A 22,099-nucleotide genomic window follows, 5' to 3' on the forward strand; every position below is an offset into this window, starting at 1 on the left:
AAATTAAAATGTGTTTCAATTTTCAAAGTAAGATTACTTACTAACTATACTAGACTAAGTGGGGTATCATATGAACAAACTGTACATTCTAAAACAGATTTTTATTTATTTTTATGTATAATAGTTTTTGATTTATGGTGCAAAATGTTGGAAAAAATACCCGAGTAGGTACGGAACCTTCAGTGCGCGCGTTTGACTCGCACTTGGCCGGTTTTTTTTTTAATTTTTAGACTAGCGCTTGGCTGCAATCAGACCTGCTAGCAAGTGAAGATGCAGCTTGACGGTACGGCTTGCGGGTAGGGTGGTAACTAGCCACGACCGAAGTCTCCCATTAAGACAGCGCTGTGCCAGGGAGGTCGCCAAACTGCTCTTCAAGCGTTTAGAAATAGACGAGAAGACATTTCAAAGCTTCCTAAACGCTGCCCAGCCGAATTGGATTCGCCTGCTAACCTCTTTCATGAAATCGGACCTACCTAGTGCAATTGTGTGCCTCAGGGATAGTGATGTAGTCCTTTCATTTCAGACAGACAGACTAACAAAAATTTTAAAAACGTGTTATTCAGTTATTGCACAAGTCAAATAACCATAATGTGAGCTCAATCTGAGGTACCTACTTATACGAGTATTTTGAAATTACAGACAGACACTTCAATTTAATTTAATTTTGTAGTGAGTAGGTATAATGTGACCTAATATTCAAAAATGTTGAAAAAAATTAGGGGCATGCATTTTATTGTCCTTGAAACCCGTCCTTTTAAAGTGACATATACCTATAGGTCATTGACTTTCCTATTTTCTTACTAAACACTTTATATCTTTGTTATTTTATATTACGGGCTTTGGTTTAATTGTTACAGTATCTATGGGCTCTAATCTTGCTTTAACTCTAATCCAAGGTAATAAAAATCATATTATGTGTGTTTGTATGGTTGTTACGTACATTGTAAGATTAGCGCATCATAAATAGGTAGATACGGAAACGTTCTCTTAAAAACCAAATAACTGGCTTATATTCTGGTTATCCACCCTAAACAGGCCTATGTCTGTGGCATCGTAGCTCCTAAATTAATGAACCTATTTTAATTTAGTTTTTTATTTTATTTGAAAGGTGACTTGATCGAGAGTATTCTAGCTATAATCCAAGAAAATCGGTTCAGCCGTTTGAAAGTTATCAGCTCTTTTCTAGTTACTGTAACCTTCACTTGTCGGGGGTGTTATAAATTTTAATTTACACTTGTTATCTCTTAGTACCAACCCATTGCCATAAAATATACCTACTATCAGGCAGGTATTAGAATTAGATATTATTCGACAAGGTAAGTTCAAAATAATTTATTCCAAAATTGCGAAATTTACATGTTTTAGGGTTCCGTACCTCAAAACGAAAAACGGAACCATTATAGGATCACTTTGCTGTCTGTCTGTCTGTCGGCCGTCCGTCCGTTCGTCACACGCACACATCTTAAAGCACACGTAAGGGAAAAAATCCAATAACCCAGAATTTGTGATTACATAATCAAAAAAAATGAAACTACATTCCCGAACTAATAATAATTAGTATTTTCAATTTTCTAAGTAAGATAACTATACCAAGTGGGGTATCATATGAAAGAACTTTCCCTGTATATTCTAAAACAGATTTTCATTTATTTTATGCATAAATAGTTAAAAAAATGCCGTTCCCCACCTTATCCCCGACGTTAACCTATCGAAAAATCTGAAATAATCATGATTAATAGAAGTTTATTTACATTTTAAGGAAAAATAAAACCAGCACTCTCACTATCATAGTTTTTTTATATATTAACAATAAATCTCTACAAACAAAACTTAATTTGCGGTTTTTTAATTTATTTTTATTCATTATAGCCAAGCGCTTGACCACAATCCCACCTGGAAAGTGAAGATGTGGCCTAAGATGGGACGCGTTTACCTAGAAGATGCCTATTCACTCTTATTAATGAATGATTCGTAATTCTTATCGTTTTCCTTCTTCTGTAGTACAGAACCCTCAGTGCGCGAGTCTGACTCGAGCTTGGCTGGGTTTTTAGCGTAGAAGCACACGCCGAATATCCGCTATAGACTACAGGCCCATGTTTAAAAATGGGTGGGTCATATGAACCACCAGGTGACGTATACAGGACGATATAAGAGCATAAAATAATAAGTTTCAGCACTATGCCGTCACTTGTAAGCTGTCCAACAGAGTGCTGGTGAGAATTGAAAAGTGCAGGTAGAGTGAGTACATTTTGGTCATATATTTTTGTACGGCATTTTTACCATCGATAGATCCATGAAAAATAATAAGAAAGCGCGCAGTGCCGTAAAAAAATGGTGCGCCACAAAGTCAGTAAATGTTTTGATTTTCTGACAATTTCCGGGGTAAATTTGGTCATTTAATTCTGTACGGCACTAGTTTCATACTGTTTCAATACAGCCTCTAATCCATTATTCCGCAACGCCGTACAAAAATCATGCGACAAGGGGAAAAAATTGAGGGTAGCAACCCCCTCTCTTTCCGTGGTCCGGGGGGTGATTTGAAACAACATAAAATTAATTTATTTTGAAAGTGTTTTATGCATAGATAATATTTTTTTACATGCCGTACATTTTCGTTGGTCCAAAGGTTTGTAGGGGATGTGGATATTATATACACACCCGTTCACTTCAGTTAGACGGCATAGTGATTTTATCATATTATCAATTGTTCTCTTCAAAAATATGTTAATGCCGTACAGTATCAGATGGCCATAAAGTACTACACCCTTAAAATGGTAGCGTCATTTTCATCAGCCTAAAAGATATGGTCTGCATTAAAATGTACGGCATAATTTTTTCCTAATTTATTTATCTTAATACTATTTAAAACAAGGGAAAAGCGTAGAAAATTGCTATATTTTATTAATCTATGAATATTTAAACTTTTGCAATAATTTGAAAAATTTCAGTTTTTGTATTTATCTATAATTTTTTTTAGAACAGTTTCTTTTGAACGGCAATACTATATAACAATAGTATTTTACACTATCATGTTAAAAAAAAAGTTGCCGTACAGAGTCAAATGATTTTACAGCTTTAAAAATTAAGTATACCATGAAATTAAGATAATTATTGATACACATTCAAATGAACACTAATTTTTTTACGGCATTATTTTTAATAGTACTTTTGAGTGCTAGATAATGTTTTGGAACCAAAGCCGTACTTTGTCAAATCACCCCCCGGACCACGGAAAGAGAGGGGGTTGCTACCCTCAATTTTTTCCCCTTGTCGCATGATTTTTGTACGGCGTTGCGGAATAATGGATTAGAGGCTGTATTGAAACAGTATGAAACTAGTGCCGTACAGAATTAAATGACCAAATTTACCCCGGAAATTGTCAGAAAATCAAAACATTTACTGACTTTGTGGCGCACCATTTTTTTACGGCACTGCGCGCTTTCTTATTATTTTTCATGGATCTATCGATGGTAAAAATGCCGTACAAAAATATATGACCAAAATGTACTCACTCTACCTGCACTTTTCAATTCTCACCAGCACTCTGTTGGACAGCTTACAAGTGACGGCATAGTGCTGAACCTTATTATTTTATGCTCTTATATCGTCCTGTATACGTCACCTGGTGGTTCATATGACCCACCCATTTTTAAACATGGGCCTGTAGTCTACTAGTTTTTAATCTTTGACTCTGACAACTCTAAATAGTTACTTAATTATTTTTGTAATGTTTCTCTTTCAGTTCTTATATTTCGACGTACGTCGCCATATTTGCCACTCCGCAAATGTTGAAGCCTCTTTGGATCCTAGGGAAAAAATCACACAAATATTATTTTTGCGAAAGTTTGGGTGTAAGTATGTATGTGTTTGTTACTCCTTCATGCAAAAACTACTAGACGGATTTGGCTGAAATTTGGAATAAACGTAGATACTATCCTGGATTATTTATTTATTTTATTTATTTATTTAATTTGGCATGAAGAATTTGGCAGAACCTAACAATAGTATTAAGATCTGTAAACTAATCCAAATTCGCAATAAAGATAATTGAATTAAATTGAATTGAAAATATGTTACTGTACCTCATGTACCCATCCTCACCCCACTGTTTCCCCCACCAGTTCAGTAGGATCCAATATTCCGGGGTGTATCCTACTAATAACATCGCGTGGTTGAGTTTCCAGGGAACACAGAAAGGGTCGTTATATACACCGCTTCTGAAAATAAAGAAAACAGACTTAGCCTAGTGTTTAAGACGTCGACCTCATATTCCAAGCAGGCGGGTCACCTGATGTTAAGTGATTACGGCCGCCCATGAGCATTTGCAGCACAAGAGTTTGGTTCGCCCCTTGAATAACACCGCAGGAGAGAGTTGATTCCACAGTTTGCATGTGCGTGGAAAAAAGGATCTGGCACAACGGACGGTCGAAGTGCACCAGGAACCCAGGTGAGGGTGAAATTGCTTGCGGTGGCATGCGGTGCTGTTGTAGAAAAAGAACTGTGGAATGAGGTCAAACAACTCTTCAGAGCACTCGCCATGATAAAGGCGATAGAACACCATAAGATATCTTACGGTCTCTATCTATCTTAAGGTATCTTACGGTCTCTACGGTGCTCTAGGCTTTCCGACGAGCCGGTTAGTTTGGGATCGTACAAGTTCCTTATATTATGATATCATGGAATTCCACAAAGTACCTAACGCCTGATTCTAAATGCAACATTTGTATAATGCACAGTCATACACGCCTCTTGATGAGATTTTACTATTCATATACGCGTACTATACAATATAAATAAGTGTAAATAAAAAATTTATAACACCCCCGACAAGTGAAGGTTACAGTAACTAGAAAAGAGCTGATAACGTTCAAACGGCTGAACCGATTTTCTTGGATTATAGATAAGAACACTCGATCAAGCCACCTTTCAAACAAAAAAACTAAATTAAAATCAGTTCATTAGTTTACGAGCTACAATGCCACAGACAGATACACAGATACACACGTCAAACTTATAACACCTCTCTTTTTGGGTTGGGGGTTAAAAATACATTCTGGTACCTGTAAAGTTGGAAGGTGAAAGGAGAAGCGTTGACAGCTACGGCCAATGGCCCAATAGTGGCCACCGCTCGTTCCATGGCCTCCTCATCGCCCGCCGGTAAAGTGGCCCAACGCCGCGCCCTGGCTCTCACTGTGCGACTGTTGTAGTGGCAACGCCCTTTCTATGACCAAAGAATATTCCTCCTCATCGATCACCGATAGACGCTGATGCTGGGCATATAGGTCTCATATCGACGGCTTAGAGTGAAAACCTCGTAAGTGTAAAAGAAGTAACTTTTCAGGAGGAAGAAAAAACTGCGTGCTGTAACTAACAGAAGCGAGTATTTACGAGTTTCTCATTTAATGTCATAGATGGCGTTACGAGTATCGAATGAACAAATTAGTCAGATCAGGATGTGCGTTGCGAGGTTTTCTTCCTAGAAACGCAATAAAATAAAGAGCAAAAATGCATTCCCGAGGTTTTCACTCTAAGACGACGATATAGGAATTTCCATACGCTACGGTCTTGCGCCACCTCCAAACAGCGGCTCTCTGCGATTCTTTTTTTTTATTCAGATACAAGTTAGCCCTGACTGCGATCTCACTTGGTGGTAAGTGATGTTGCAGTCTAAGATGGAAGCGGGCTAGCCTGGAAGGGGTATGGCAGTTTTCGTTAAACGTACACTCTTTTGGTTTCCACACGGTATCGTACCAGTTGTATTGACAACGCCTAAGGCCAAGAATATAGGGTCATGCCAGAAACAACAAGCTTATTGCTATACATCTGTACAGCACCCGGCAGGAAAGGGTTACACATCGAACTTTAGAAAGAGATAATCAGCAGCTTTAGTTTCGTAAAGCGTTGCCTCTTTCCTTGGACAGTTACCGTTACAAATATACCACTAGCTAGTTGTTGACGTTTATACTATGTATCTTTTAGTCATAAACGTCTTTTTAAGTGAATATACATATTTTGTTTGTGTAACTATATACATGTTGTTGGTTGAGTATCTACACTTCGACAAGGCTCTTTTGGCGCGCGGCCAAAATCGGAACTAAAGCCGCCGTCTTGAGAAGTACACGTGTTGATAGTTCGAGTATGTCGGCATAAAGCTACAACAGCGCCCTCACTCAAGTGTCAAAAGAGCCTTGTCGGACTGTACCTTCAAGTGAAGAGTCAAGAGTGAATAGGCATCTTCTAGGCAAGCACTCTCCAACTTAGACCTCATCATTGCTTTTCCTTGAGGCATGATTGTATGTGGTAAAAAAAGAAAGGAAAGAAGTCGGTCCTACCTTCCCAATATAAGGATAATAAGTCTCCGTTGTCAGTCCAGCTCTGGCAGCATATCTCAGAGCAGCTTGAAGCGACCCTCCCTCGCAGCCCAAGTTACCATCCCTGAAGCTGCAATCCACGATCTGTTGAGGACTGGAAGAAGATAACAAAGAATTTGTTACTACTTTGGTCCCTAAAAAACAAGTTTTCTAAGAAAGACTTGTTTATTAATTGAATATTACGCCGACTGCGGCAAAGCCAGAAGGAAGTGTTATGATTTTAGTAGTCTACTAGCCGATGCCCGCGACTTCGCCCGCGACACACACATACACACACACACACACACACACACACACACACACACACACACACACACACACACACACACACAAACTTTTGCCTTTATAATATTAGTGTGATGTGATGCATGTAAGTATGTATGTGTGTATGTTTGTATCAAGATTCTGTGTGTTCCAACGTAGCGCCTAAAATACTGGGCCGATTTTGATGAATCAGGTGTCAATCGGTTCAGAAATCTCGGAGATTTAGTATAGTTATCGTGGCTTCGGTCTTACCTGAGTTCCTTCCAGTTCCTATGCTTCTTATAAAGCTGTGCCTGCAACGCGTGCGCAACCGCGAACGCGTAGCACGCGCCGCAATGCCATTGCTCCTCTCGCTTGGGAGTGTAGCCTTCCGCACGCCAGTCCACCTGGAATGTAGATAAGTTGCTAGTTAATAACTGTATCTAGAAACTGCAAGACTGCCTCGTTGGTCTAGACTCTAGTGCATTAGTTCCCAAAGTGGCCAACCAGTTTGGCGAGTTAGTAATGTTAAGAACCTTGTATACCTAATTAATATCACACTTCACACTATCACACTTCACACTAATATTATAAAGGCGAAAGTGTGTGTGTATGTTTGTTACTCTTTCACGCAAAAACTACTGGACGGATTTGGCTAAAAATAATGGAGATAGATAATATCCTGGCTTTTTATCCCGCAAAATCAAAGAGTTTCTACGGGATTTCGAAAAACCTAAATCCACGCGGATGAAGTCGCGGGCATCAGCTAGAGAAAAAATAAATTAAAAAAAAAGTGGTCCAGGTGGCCCCCCAGGGGTCCACGGTAGACTCGACGGGGCTCTACGTTGGCGTGACAAAATCGGAACCAGCTAAATTTTGAAAGTGGTCTATGAGAAAAAGTCTGGGAACCTCTGATCTAGTGGTTAGACTGTTCGACTGCAGATGACGAAGTCCCGGGTTTGATTCCGAGTCGTGAAATCGTGAAATGAGATGGAGTGCGCGTGCTTAGAAGATGCATATTCACTTTTGACTTGAAGGTACCATATTAAAATTGGAGGGAAAAACTGATGCTAGAAGGATGTTGCAAATCCTAGGGGTCCGAATTAAAAACGAGGAGGCATTCGTACCTTTTTCGGTATCTTGCGATGCAAATTGTTGCGGTATGTTGTCTTCTTACGATCTTCTGCTGGGTCGAACAGAGGTATGGTTTTTATTAGCTTTAGCAGCTGTCTGATGTATGCTGTTATTGGCTGAAAAAAAGTTTTGCTATTAAACATTGACTAGGATGAAAGATGTAAATGCAGTTTGCAGCAAAGCCTGCCCAGCAACGCTATCGTATAGCTAGAGAAATCATGCTAAACAATGAGGTGCACTCTATTCCCTCACTCTCATAGTCCGATGGAATGGCAATCTGACACGACCGGAGAGATATTAGACGCAGCACCGACGTATTTATGTGCTCTCTGTAACTCAAACCCTGATCTCATGTTCCACTGACGAATATACTAGGTAATTACTTGCCTAGATTATAATAGGTGGAGTTGAAATTTTCACAGGTAGGTATGTATTTCTATTGCCGCTATAATAAAAAAAAAACACAGAGTAATGAATTTCAACATGGCCGCTAAGCAAATTTAAAATATTAAAAGTAATTACATAGTGTTATTCTTATCTTGTTACTTATAGGTTAGATAGTACGGAACGAATCGTGTGCGAGTCTGACTCGCTCTTGGTGATTTTTTTGGGTTCCGTACCTCTAAAGTAACCCTCGTTGTCTGTCTGTCTGTCTGTCGTGTCTGTCAAGAAATCTATAGGGTATTTCCCGTTGACCTAGAATAATGAAATTTGGCAGGTAGGTAGGTTTTATAACACAAGTAAAGGAAAAAATCCGAAAACCGCGAATTTGTAGTCACATCATTTAAAAAAAAAATATGATTCAATTTTCAAAGTAAGATAACTATACCAAGTGGGGTATCATATGAAAGGGCTTTACCTGTTTTTCTAAAACAGATTTTTATTTATTTTTATGCATAAAATAGTTTTTGATTTATCGTGCAAAATGTTGGAACAATACCCGAGTACGGAACCCTCAGAACGCGAGTCTGACTCAATCTTGTTCTGGTTTTTTTCATTATTAAAAAAGAAATAGTCACCCAGTCTCCAAAATAATTGAGATGCAGTGAATATGTCTGCTCTCCTGCTAGATACAACTGATTATGTTTTGCGACCCGTTTCAAATTGTCCCTCCATATTGATAATGCAGATTTCTCGTGACGATCAGTTGCATAGTCCTTGTTGTATGCTGTCTAAAACAAGTGTAAATTAAAAATTTAAAACACCCCCGACAAGTGAAGGTTGCAGTAACTAGAAAAGAGCTGATAACTTTCAAACGGCTGAACCGATTTTCTTGGACTATAGCTAAGAACACTCTCGATCAAGCCACCTTTCAAACAAAAAAAAAATCGGTTCATTAGTTTAGGCGCTACGGTGCCACAGACAGATACACAGATACACAGATACACACGTCAAACTTATAACACCCCTCTTTTGGGTCGGGGGTTAAAAAAGGTCATAGTCATTTAAGTAATATGATAAGTCAATGGTCATATTAGAGAATCATACTTACTTACTAATATTATAAAGGCGAAAGTTTGTGTGTATGTGTGTGTGTATATTTGTTACTCCTTCATGCAAAAACCACTGGACGGATTTGGCTGAAATTTGGAATGGAGATAGATAATATCCTGGATTAGCATATAGGCTACTTTTTATCCCGGAAACTCAAAGAGTTCCCATGGGATTTCGAAAAACTAAATCCACGCGGACGAAGTCGCGGACGTCAGCTAGTACCTTATATTCCTCCCAGTGCGTCTCGGGCACTTCTTCATGTAACAGCAATCCATTGAAAACATGTTGTTTTGTACACACATTATCACTTTCACCAACATGACAGTCACTCACGTTAACATACTTCAAATATTCTCCGAACCTCTCGGTCTTCTCCAAAACTCTTAATATGTTCTCTGCAAAATTGTTAATTTTCAGATATTCTCCATTTTCCGTGTTAACACATCGCCGCGTTCGAAAAGACTTGTATTTATTCAAAATATATTTAATTTTGTATGTTGTGCTGTTAATGTTTAATTCTGAACTTATCACAGTTAATAAAGGAATAAATGTAATTAATAAAAACATTGTGAATCAAATTATTCATTAAAAATATCTATAACATTTCAAAATATCAAAATTCGAATTTAAAGGTAAAATGTTAACCTAAGGTTAAACTAGTGTAATGTTTTCTAAATTGTTATGCCACTTGTTGCAAAGTAATCAGAAATCGGTTAAAAATTTAACTTGTCCTAAATTCAATTCTAATTCGAACAAAATAATGTTGAATATTCTTTGTTTTAAAGTAACTTATACATGTAGTAACACCACCAGTTTGTGTTTTCACGGAATTATTCTTATTGATCAAGTCCGGTTTAAAAAAAATTAATAAAACTATTTATAAAATTCATTCGATAAAGGGACCTGTGAGGTATAAAAGCTATATCAAATAGGTACTTATACGTATATATTATGTTCAGTGGTTAGGCATAAATTGTTCGAAATAACAATGAAAGGTTTATTTAGGTTAAATTATATATTTGCGCTTTTTTGACAGCGGGGGCATTTCACGTCAAGCGGACAGCCAAAAAAAAGTGAGGTCGTGGATTTTGTTTATACTCTGGTCAGTTATACTTCTAGTAGACGTGGATATATACACACAATGTTTTTTTCCTATGATGCATTATTGCTGAGTTATGAGCTTTTAAAAATTTACTAAGAATGAAGTCCGTTATTTTTGGATGCTTATTATTTGTAACAATTCATTTGTAAAAAAAATTAAAAAGCATTTTTTATTATAGTTAAAAAGTTGAAATTTTTATTTTTTTTATCGAATTCTAAATTTAAATTTTTTAACGTATAGTAAACCGGAAGTGAACATTTCAAATCGATATTTGAGTAACTTGGCCAGAATAAAAATATTTTTTTTTTACCGTGAATTAAAGCTTACATGTACTTATTTTTCACCAAAAAAAATTGTAACGTGGAGTCTAATAGTTTAGGACTTAGAGCATATAGAATACATAGATATAACTATGAGCACTTTCTAAGCAGTCGGGTTTATGCACTAACATGCTAAAATACTACGCTATGAATAATTTATTCATTCATTCTAACATGAAATACCTATACAAAAATAAAAGATTTTTTAAATAAAATGTAATCTATACTAATAAATAAAATTGGAGTGTCTGTCTGTAATTTCGAAATAACTACCACATATTAAGCTCATATGGTTATTTAAACGATACCATAACTGAATCACACGTTTTTAAAAATTTTGTCTGTCTGAACGGGCTAATCTTCGGAACGGCTGAACCCATTCTGACGGGATTTTCACAGACAAGTAGAGGATTGGCCAGGGAGTAACATAGGCTACTTTTTAACCGACTTTCAACAATGGAGGAGTTGTGTTTTTCTACCTATGTACATTGATATCTCCGAGATTTCTGAACCGATTTGCGTAATTTTTTTTAATCGATAAAGGAACTTTGCGACATTGTTCCATAAAAAATTTGGATTTCAACTCCTCAATCCAGATGCTGCAGGGGCCCCATCACTAAAGCTGGTGGGATTTGGAAACTGTCGGTTATAAATTGATATGGAAGGTATCTATAACAGGTAAACACTTTGGCTTTGACCTCGAGGACCCAATTCCTCAACCCTGATGCTGTAAGGAATTGCATTCCTAAATCCTGGTGATCCCTCGGGATTTTTAAAGGATCATCCGTTTAAATGTTTTTACGTGGTAGAGAAACACGTTGTATCCCGGGGATGGGCTATTACGGATAGACCACTTTTGTCCTGGGAAATCAAAAGTTCCCACAAGATTTGTTCGCCCTGACTAAGCAACCAATCAACTTGATTTTTAGCATAAAGATACTTGAAAGGACGCAGAGTAACATAGGCTACTTTTTATCATGGCAAGTCAGAGTTCCCACGGGATTTTTAAAAATCTAAATCCACGCGGACGAAGTCGCGGGCATCAGCTAGTTACAAAATAAAACACTCCATTTTAATTAATACTGTTTCAATCTCAATTAATAAAACCACTCTAAGTCCTAAACTATTAGACTCCACGTTACAATTTTTTTTGGTGAAAAATAAGTACATGTAAGCTTTAATTCACGGTAAAAAAAAAATATTTTTATTCTGGCCAAGTTACTCAAATATCGATTTGAAATGTTCACTTCCGGTATACTATACGTTAAAAAATTTAAATTTAGAATTCGATAAAAAAAATAAAAATTTCAACTTTTTAACTATAATAAACAATGCTTTTTACTTTTTTTTACAAATGAATTGTCACAAATAATAAGCATCCAAAAATAACGGACTTCATTCTTAGTAAATTTTTAAAAGCTCATAACTCAGCAATAAAGCATCATACGAAAAAAACATTGTGTGTATATATCCACGTCTACTAGAAGTATAACTGACCAGAGTATAAACAAAATCCACGACCTCACTTTTTTTTGGCTGTCCGCTTGACGTGAAATGCCCCCGTCAGTGTGCGAAGCTAGCAATGTGCATTTAAAGATATATTATGTTCAGTGGGTTTGCATAAATTGATCGGAAAAATAACAATGAAAGGTTTATTTAGGTTAAATTATATAAGTACATACGTTCGATTTATGTGCCAACTTAAATAGATGGTGACCCTACAAATAACCAATGCAAGCAAAAAGTATTTTTGCTTAGTTTTGAATATGTAGAAACACTTTGATTAGTCATGTTCCAGTTTTACAGAATTTCGCATGTAAATATCGATTACTTTCATACAATTGTTCAGTCAAATAACTGGAATTTAATGGATTAAAACTAGAATGAAAAAAGGATGAAAGTGAAAATTTATTAATGAAAAAAACTTTTACATGCGAGTTTCATTGAGTCCTGGCCCCTTAACTAGAATATCAATAATTGCTAAACAATGCAAATCTTATAGTGCCGTATAAAATCATCATAATGACAAGTGTAAATTAAAAATTTATAACACCCCCGACAAGTGAAGGTTATAGTAACTAGAAAAGAGCTGAACTTTCAAGCCGCTGAATTGATTTTCTTGGATTATAGCTAAGAACACTCTCGATCAAAGCCACCTTTCAAACAAAAAAAAAACTAAATTAAAATCGGATCATTAATTTAGGAGCTACGATGCCACAGACAGATACACAGATATTTCGATTTTTGGGTCGGGGGTTAAAAATAACATTTCAAATTCAGGACTTGAAACTAGTTAAATTATGTTAAGCCTTTTTAAATTAATTAGTTTGTAAACTAAGGAACTTTGTAAATAAAATATGCCCATATAAAATACAACTAAATATTTATTGATATTTTTCAATTTTTTGTCGATAGATGAATTATACAGATAATACAATGGCATAAATACATAAATAAATACATTAAACAATTAACTACCTATCTATCAAAAAATATGTTTTTCTAATTCATCTAAAAATGTCGGTTTAACGTCGTTTAGACGGAACTAAACTAAAATATAAAAACGACTGAAAATATTGCCCTCCTGTATAAATGTTCAAAAACAGATCGGCTATTCCAGGTCCAGCGTACTTGTATTAGTAGAGGTCAAACTTTCAGCTTTCTAGAGAAGCCTTACAAATTACAGTAAGACCATAGAAATAGGCTTTGAAAACCGTCGCTGCGCATGAAAATTCCGCTACATGGAAAATCACAATGTTTCAGAAGACTCTTTTAAACTAAATTTTAAAAAAAGCTTCAGTTTTAGATCAAAATCCCATAACTACGAGTAATGACAAGTGTAAATTAAAAATTTATAACACACCCGACAAGTGAAGGTTACAGTAACTAGAAAAGAGCTGATAACTTTCAAACGGCTGAACCGATTTTCTTGGATTATAGCTAAGAACATTCTCGATCAAGCCACCTTTCAAACAAAAAAAAAATACTTTAAAATTGGTTCATTAGTTTAGGAGCTACGATGCCACAGACAGATACACAGATACACACGTCAAAGTTATAACACCCCTCTTTTTGGGTCAGGGGTTAAAAAGATTTATAAATCTTGAACTAGCAGACATGCTAAAGAACGGCTTTCTACATGTACACGAGCCTTTTAAAACCAATCACAATGATATCAAAAATGAAAATCCTAAAAAAACACATATGCCGATTTTGCATGCGCAGCGACGAAACTTACAATTGATTCAAAATTATATGAAAAATCACACTTCCATCAATAAATGCAAGCAAAAATAATGATAACAAAAAAAAAAACTATTTACACCCGATACGATAAACACATTTGTCTACTTAAAACTAACATAAACAACTACACTAATAATACTCTGGGTTATTGTTATTATTTATTAATAATACCTGTTACAAATATTATTAATAGATTGACTATTGTTGACTTTGTTCTAAAATTTAGTAAAAAATCTGTAAAGGTACTGTTTGAACAAAAGATCACTCAAGTATTTTTATAATTCGTCGCTGTTACATCTGATTTTAACACAAGTTTAAAAAAAAACTATACTCCTGAGAAAAGCATATTATACAATCGAAGATTATGTAAATGATAAAATAGCGCGGATTTGATCTGCAGCTCCAGCAATGCGCGGGACTCCAATTACTTTTATACATGGCATAATATTGTATATCAAATCTTTGAAAATAGCAACCGCCGAGTTTCTTGCTAGTTCTTCTCGGTAGGAAAGGCATTCCGAACCAGTGGTAGATGCTTTTGACGATTCAAAAGTAGTTAAGTTGAATAAAATATGATTTTTTTTTAGTTGATTCATAAAATAAATTTTCAAAAAAAAATTTTTTTTTTCAAAATAATTAAAATGTTTAGCAGACGAAATTTATGTCCACTGCTGGGCATAGGTCTAAATAGGCTCACAGGTAAAAATATCCACAGAGTAAGGTCTTTTGTCGCTTGTGTCCAGCAGCTAGGGAGCCTTGGAAGGAGCCCTGACGGGGCTTCATGTTGTAATATTATAATATTTTTTATGATATAAGACATGAATGCAAATAAATAAAGAAAAAAGGATTCCCTGGGGTAAATCGCTTAAGGTTCCCTGTCGATGTAATAGGTGATCTCCCAACGCTATCCCCTCCCCCTTTATCGTTAAGAGAAAAGAACCCTAAGTGGGAGTTACTAAAAATAACGATAAAGGGGGAGGCCTATATCTTTATTTTTAGTTATAACTCACTTTTAAACAAGTAGGTAAATTATGCTAGCATTTTAGTAATTACTGGATCCTTACAGTATTTCAACTTGGTATCTTCTTCAATTTCTAGAATCAATAGATTATTTTTTTCATATTGTATGAAACTAAGGTCACTAATTTCATTAATGTTTTACATTTTTTAAAAGCTAATGGGAACTGTTGGAAAACATCACATAAAAATTAAATATTTTAAATATTATTTTCGTATCGTATACAAAATATAATATTTTAATTTAGTCAATTTTAAGCTAAAATTCTAAATTAAAAAATCATGATTTCGATTGATTTTTACGTCAAAATAAAATGGTTTAATTAAAAAGTAACATACCTACAGCATTATAAATTCATACTAGATATATTTACAAAAGAGTTCAAATTCACAGCACTTTAGTTCTGATGTAACACCAACTCCACAACAAAAACCGATCGCTCGATCGAATGTGAAACGTCGATTCAGATCCAGCTAAATCGATATCATGTTGTATTTAATCGATTTTTTTAGTCAAACTATATTGACTCCATAGTCCCTACCATTTGTCTTGGTTACTATTTTCTAAATCTCGAAAATAAGTCGTATTATATTCGAGTGATTTAAAAGTATACTACATACCTATTATGAGCGTTTTTAACGTCGTGAGCAATATTTATATTTTATAATTAGAAGTATTTTCCAAAAACGCGATTATGGGTTGGACCGTTTTTTCAGAAAATAAGACCAATTGATTCTCTACATTAATTCTCTACATTATGGAAAAATTATAAAGCTAGTATGCGTTTCGCTCTGAATACAATTTTATGCATTAAGATATTAAATATCTGGTTAACTTCCAGAGGATATAATCTGTGTAACTACTAATACATAAAAGTTAATGTGTATTTTTAAAAAGTCATAATGTCGCATTATCTAACCTCCCTATAGACATAAAATATTGCTCTTCTAGTATAATAAGTTAGTGTTATATTTATTTCATTAACCCAAATTATAATCTATAATATTTGGCATACAAATAACATTATTTGCGTAAAAATAAAATAACTTTAATAGTTAGGCTCAGCGCAAACGGGTCACTTGCCACAGCTAGGGTGGTTGGTTGGTTTCAGGTGAAAAGCGCTCTTTAACTCACTAAAACCCAGTGCTAAACACGTCACAACCACATCGCGCAAATTCAAAAAAGTATAAAAATTTCTTAACTTCTGTAATACTGCATTATGTTGTATTGAAATAAAAACTGATGTAATATATTATAATGGTCTAATATTAAATACATTAGTTAGTAGCTTGTCGCCAACCACCGTGTAACTGGCGAGTGGCTCGTTTGCGCAGACTCTAAGCCTGTCTCAATAAAGTCACTCTCGACTAACTGATGACTTCAGTAACAATAGTAGGGGTGGGCGGTAGTTTTGATTCACCGTTGTCTCTGGCTCGACGCCCCGTTTAAACTTTTCAGTTCCGTATACGGTTTTCGCGCAAGAATTTTCAGATCTTCATTGCTGGTAAGCGGTGCGTAGTCTCGACGCTTTCTGTACACCATGAGCCTGAAATTAAAAAAAAATATACGTATAACAAGTGTAAATTAAAAATTTATAACACTCCCCGACAAGTGAAGGTTACAGTAACTAGAAAATAGCTGATAACTTTCAAACGGCTGAACCGATTTTCTTGGATTATAGCTAAGAACACTCTCGATCAAGCCACCTTTCAAATAAAAATAAAAAACTAAATTAAAATCGGTTCATTAGTTTCGATGCCACAGACAGATACGCAGATACACACGTCAAACTTATTACAACACTCTTTTTGGGTCGGGGGCTAAAAATGATTTTGAGTGTGCTTAAACTATTTCAAGTAGCAAAAGAGGCCTCGTCAAATAAATGTATGAAAAATATTAATAAATATAAAAGTTCTTGCGGATGATTTCTTATTTCGTATGAACGGTAGGAACGGCATTCCGAACCAGTAGTTAATTATTTTGACGATTCAAAAGCACTTGTAAAAGTTTATTTGAATAAAAATCTATTCTATTCTATTCTACATCTATTGAATTGAATATTCCAAAGTAATGTTAATATTAGTTATAATGATTTTAATAATATCGTGGTCAGAAATATCAACTAATATTTATAAAAGTAAAAGTATATTTATCATGGAATGTACCAATAAATTTAGTAAATAGGTATATTGGACTGAATTAACTATTTACTTTTCCGAGCTAATAAAAACTGTTGCATATTAATTAAACTTTAACCGTCTTATTCTTACTTTAGACATGGTGTTAACAGTCGTTAAACCATATTTATACCATACAAATTACGAATTTAACGTCAGTTTAAACCACACCAAAAGCTGTTGTAATAAGAACATTAACTTTACTTTCATTAAGGCCTAATTAAATAGTTACATAAGTCAAAAACCTTTACGTGCAGTGGCCAAAGCACTACAATAAAGCTGTTGGCCTATTACCTTCTCAGTGTACTTGACCCTTATGGATTGAATATTACAAGGTAATCAAGCGTTGACAATAAGATATTATCCAAATAAAATAAGCTTGAAATCAATAACTGAATATCACTGATTTCAAGCTTTAATAACTTAAATTATACCATTTAACATTATTGTTAGAAAAACTGAAACAGCTATTCAAGTGTTAGGTTTTGAAGTAGTAACCATAAAGAAAGGAGAACTTAATACTTTTACTAATTCAATAAAATTATTATAGCTATAGATAACAATATAGAGTCATAGAGATAGTTGTCTATAAGACTTAAATATTGATCGTAGTTATCATAAAATTTCATTTGGTGCAATGCAGATGTCTATGTTTGTTTACAAGAAACGTTGTTTAAGAGTATCTGTAATATACATATACACTCAGGTACGTCTAATCTGCACTTTAAAGTGATATACCTTACATGAATACATGCGTGTATAATTTTAATCAGGGTAACTAATTAGGTATGCGTTAAATATTGTATTTTCCATCGGTTCCAACGTACCTAACGCACGCCATAATTAAAATTTTTATTTTTTATTCCGTTCTCACTCACTCTCACTCACTTATCTCTACTCACTTGGTACTGCGATCTCACTTAGTGGTAAGTGATGGTACAGTTTATGATGAAAACGTATGGAAAGTATTACATTAAACATTAATTTTAAAATATAAAAATAGTGGCATATTAACAAATAACATTCCATATTATAGCCCGCATTGTACTTAACTACTATGATGCTATCTGGTCCTAATCTACATAATTATATTGTAAATATGTATGTGTCTCGTATGTAAATGTTACAAAGTAAAGTATTAAATGGCACGGTAACAAAACATCCTATATAATACAGGTGATATAATTAAATTAGAGACATGCGCAAACGCAACATCTAGGACAGGCTTCGTCGCGCTGTAATCCGTTTCAGAATTCAGCCTCAGTCATCTCCTAACCGCCAACGAAGTCACACGTTAATAAAGCGTTATATATAATATATTAATAAAAAAGAAAAAAAAGAATTAAAAAAAAATTGTTCTCAATAAAAGAATTTTACTAAATTAAAAACCCCATACAAATTTCGGAAATCCAGGAGCATTTTATTATTGAGACCGATTTTAAAAGGTTAGTATAATTTTTTTTTTAATTTGAAATAAGTATAATAATATATTATTTGATAGTTCAGTTCATTTAGTTAACATTAATCAGATTATATCAAATAGAAAATAATATTAGTCAATAAAATTAATATTAATGTAAATAAATATTTACTTAATTTTGTTAATTAAATGAAATTTATTTCTATAATAACCCATATATTATTATTTATTTAATAAAATGATTACTTAAATATTAAATAATAACACTTTATTAAATACCTATTTGGATTCGTTTCTGGTTACTAATATTATATTATTAAATGCAAAAGTGTGCTTGTCTGTTTGTTTGACCTGGTACAGGGACAGTTTCCCTTCCCAAAACGGACATAGGATACTTTTTATCCCGGAAATTTGGAAAATGTAAGAGTTCCCATGGGATTTTTCAAAACTTAATCCTAATCCCTATAAAAACCTAAATCAGCGTCATCTAGTGTCAATATAATTATTTTGAGGCACTTTTTTTTTTTCACTATAGGTAAGCGCTTGACCACAATCACACCTGATGGAAAGTGATGATGTGGTCTAAGATGGGACGCGTTTACCTAGAAGGTGCCTATTCACTCTTTCTTCTTTCTTAACTTTTGATTATATCGTTACAGTAATTATTTGTTTTGTTTTTCAGGAAACCGATAGCGAATTATTATCGTGAGAAGTAAAGAAACAATTGTTACAAAACAACCTACTTAACACGTTTAAAAGAGATAATATTGGACAAGGATACTATACTATCATATACAGTGTGACCTCGAATTCTGCTAAAAGGGACAATAATTCGCCATTTTCGTACGCTTTTAAATAAATATTTGTTCAGTTTCGAGTTTTATTTAGCACCGCTTTAAATAATAAGTTTTCCATTTTAAACATTGACTTACGGCCGAAATTAAATAATCAATCCTATCTGTAATCTCTATATGTAAACCTAGCAAAAATTTTTTATTTTAATTCAGATACAAGTTAGCCCTTGACTGCCTTTCACCTAATGGTAAGTGATGATGCAGTCTAAGATGGAGGCGGGCTAACCTGGAAGGGGTATGGCAGTTTTTATTAAACCCATACCAATTTGGTTTCTACACGGCATCGTCATCCTACGGGATGACGGGACTAAATCGCTTGGCGACACGGCTTTGTCGGTAGGGTGGTAACTAGCCACGGCCGAAGCCTCTCACCATACCAGACCAGAGATTTGGAAATTATAAAATTCCAACCCCCTGTCGGGAATCGAACTCGGGACCTCCCACTAATAAGACCACTGCGGCAGGGAGATGGTCGAAATATCACACTAATATTATAAAAGCGAAAGTTTGTATGTGTGTGTGTGTGTGTGTGTGTTTGTTACTCCTTCACGCAAAAACTACCGCACGGATTTGGCTGAAATTTGGAATGGAGATAGATAATATCCTGGATTAGCACATAGGCTACTTTGTATCCCGGAAAATCAAAGAGTTCCCACGGGATTTCGAAAAACCTAAATCCACGCGGGCGAAGTCGTGGGCATCGGCTAGTAACAAATAAAAGTTGTCAAAATCTTAAATAGGCCCAAGTCTTATAACATATTTTGAGAATGTGAGACCTTCCTGGAGAGGAAAATGTGGTTCTACTACGCCAGAGGTCGTCAGGAAATGCAGCACTGCACAATTACCCTACACAATGGCTGGCGATACAATGAGACTGCGATAATGGGAGTACCGCGTCGCCAGATCCACGTCAAAGTGAAAAATTGCTCACCTATTTAAACACTAGATAATAACCAGACCAAGATCATTGTTTCTCGTAAAAGGGTATAAGTCCAATATCAGCAAAATGTAGTCGTTACAAAAACTAACGATTTCCTCACCGAATTGCAAACATCTAGTTTCCTGAAGAATTTTGAAATACCTCGTTATAGATATTCGTAACTAAACTTTAATTATTAACTTTTATTTGGCATGGAACTAGAAGTTGTCAAAATCTTAAATACACCCAAGTCATACAGCTTATTTTGAAAATGTTAGTCCTTCTGGAATGGAAAATGTGGTTCTACTACGCCAGAGGTCGTCAGGAAATGCAGCACTGCGCAATTACCCTACACAATGGCTGGCGATACAATGAGACTGCGATAATGGGAGTACCGCGTCGCCAGATCTACGTCAAAGTGAAAAATTGCTCACCTATTTAAACACTAGATAATAACCAGAACAAGATCATTGTTTCTCGTAAAAAGGTATAAGTCCAATATCAGCAAAATGTAGTTGTTACGAAAACTAACGATTCCCCCACCAAATTGCAAACATATCTAGTTTTCTGAAGAATTTTGAATTACCTCGTTATAGATATTCGTAACTAAACTTTAATAATTATTAACTTTTATTTGGCATGGAACTTGAAGTTATCAAAATCTTAAATAGGCCCAAGTCGTTTAACTTATTTTGAGGATTTTGTCCTTCTGAAGAGAAAAATATGATCTTAAGCCCTAGAGGTCGTCAGGAAATGCAGCACTGCGCAATTACACTACACAATGGCTGGCGATACAATGAGACTGTGATAATGGGAGTACCGCGTTGCCAGATCTACGTCAAAGTGAAAAATTGCTCACCTATTTCATTTAGTTCATTTTGAACTTAAAAGCTGGTAAAATGCAAATTCGATTCGTCCCGTACCGTCATACAAGATATACTGCTTATATTCTTTTTAGCATGGCAGCCATTTTGAAATTTTTACTCTCTATTACGGTACATGAGATATAGCCCGCCGACAGACAGACGGACGACAGCAAAGGCTTAGTAATAGGGTCCCGCCTTATTACTAAGCCTCAGCTACGGTACGGAACCCTAAAAACGCTGTTACGCTGCAACGCTTATAGATTGGACCAGACTAGTACAAACAATATAATTTTACAATGGATGCAATTTTGAATCGTAGCTTTTAACAGATGGTATTCGGCCGATTTAGTAACCATGCTACATTTTTACGTGGTGAACAGTAAATATTTAAACGGTTGTGTAAACGACGGTTGGGAAGTAACTCGCCGGTTACCCAACCGTTAGTTAGTAGTTCTGATGAACTTCAGCCTAAGCCTCCGCTACGGTACGGAACCTCAAAAACGCTGTTCGCTTATAGATTGAACCAGACAAGTACAAACAATATAATTTTACAATGAACGCTATCTTTGAATCTATGTTTGAGTTGGTGATTAAACGACAATGCAGATGTGCGATAGCAACGACCTTGCCTGCGCTATTGCTACTTTTAACTATAAAAGACAACTGTGTACAAACAGATAGCGTGGATTTTTATAGGTTTGCCGTTTGTCATATCTATAAAACTTGCAGATAGCTCGTTATTGTTGTAGTTGTGACCAAGAGGGCCATACTATGTAATGCTGTATGATATCACAAATATGTATTAGGCAAAGTCATAGTACAGAAATACAATATGCATAAGGGAAATAATATAATTTGTCAACAGGAAAGTATATTATTGCGTTATTTATTAAGCATGCCAACCTGCGATTTTTTGGCGATCGCTACTTTGACAG

At 35.1% G+C, this 22,099-nt stretch overlaps 2 protein-coding genes and 1 long non-coding RNA gene across 11 annotated transcripts in view; 1 reads left to right on the forward strand and 2 right to left on the reverse strand.

The window, feature by feature from the left end:
* Window positions 1–1,842: 1,842 nt before the first annotated feature.
* LOC123877324 (procathepsin L-like) lies at window positions 1,843–9,849 on the reverse strand. The gene is made up of 9 exons (XM_045923962.1): window positions 9,465–9,849; window positions 8,768–8,920; window positions 7,742–7,864; window positions 6,888–7,021; window positions 6,333–6,465; window positions 5,061–5,221; window positions 4,083–4,217; window positions 3,675–3,806; window positions 1,843–2,079 (listed from the first exon to the last, which is right to left on the reverse strand). Exons 1-8 carry the CDS (start codon window positions 9,807–9,809, stop codon window positions 3,746–3,748), a joined length of 1,245 nt encoding a protein of 414 aa, XP_045779918.1. The 5' UTR covers window positions 9,810–9,849; the 3' UTR covers window positions 1,843–2,079; window positions 3,675–3,745.
* A 5,793-nt stretch (window positions 9,850–15,642) lies between these two features.
* The window catches only part of LOC123877317 (trehalase-like), a 79,854-nt gene continuing 73,397 nt past the window's right edge, over window positions 15,643–22,099 (reverse strand). For 8 of the 9 annotated variants that reach the window (XM_045923942.1, XM_045923943.1, XM_045923941.1 and 5 more), the window contains one exon: window positions 15,643–16,474. In XM_045923942.1, coding sequence (XP_045779898.1) covers window positions 16,345–16,474 — 130 coding nt within the window. In that variant the 3' untranslated portion in view covers window positions 15,643–16,344. The remainder of the gene's footprint in view (window positions 16,475–22,099) is intronic. The other variant, XM_045923948.1, reaches the window with a different exon arrangement.
* Window positions 17,015–19,399, forward strand: LOC123877326. The gene is made up of 2 exons (XR_006798561.1): window positions 17,015–18,550; window positions 19,208–19,399. It is a non-coding gene; the product is annotated as an uncharacterized LOC123877326 (long non-coding RNA).

This window comes from Maniola jurtina, chromosome 23 (assembly GCF_905333055.1).
Source record: "Maniola jurtina chromosome 23, ilManJurt1.1, whole genome shotgun sequence".
Lineage (NCBI taxonomy): Eukaryota > Metazoa > Arthropoda > Insecta > Lepidoptera > Nymphalidae > Maniola > Maniola jurtina.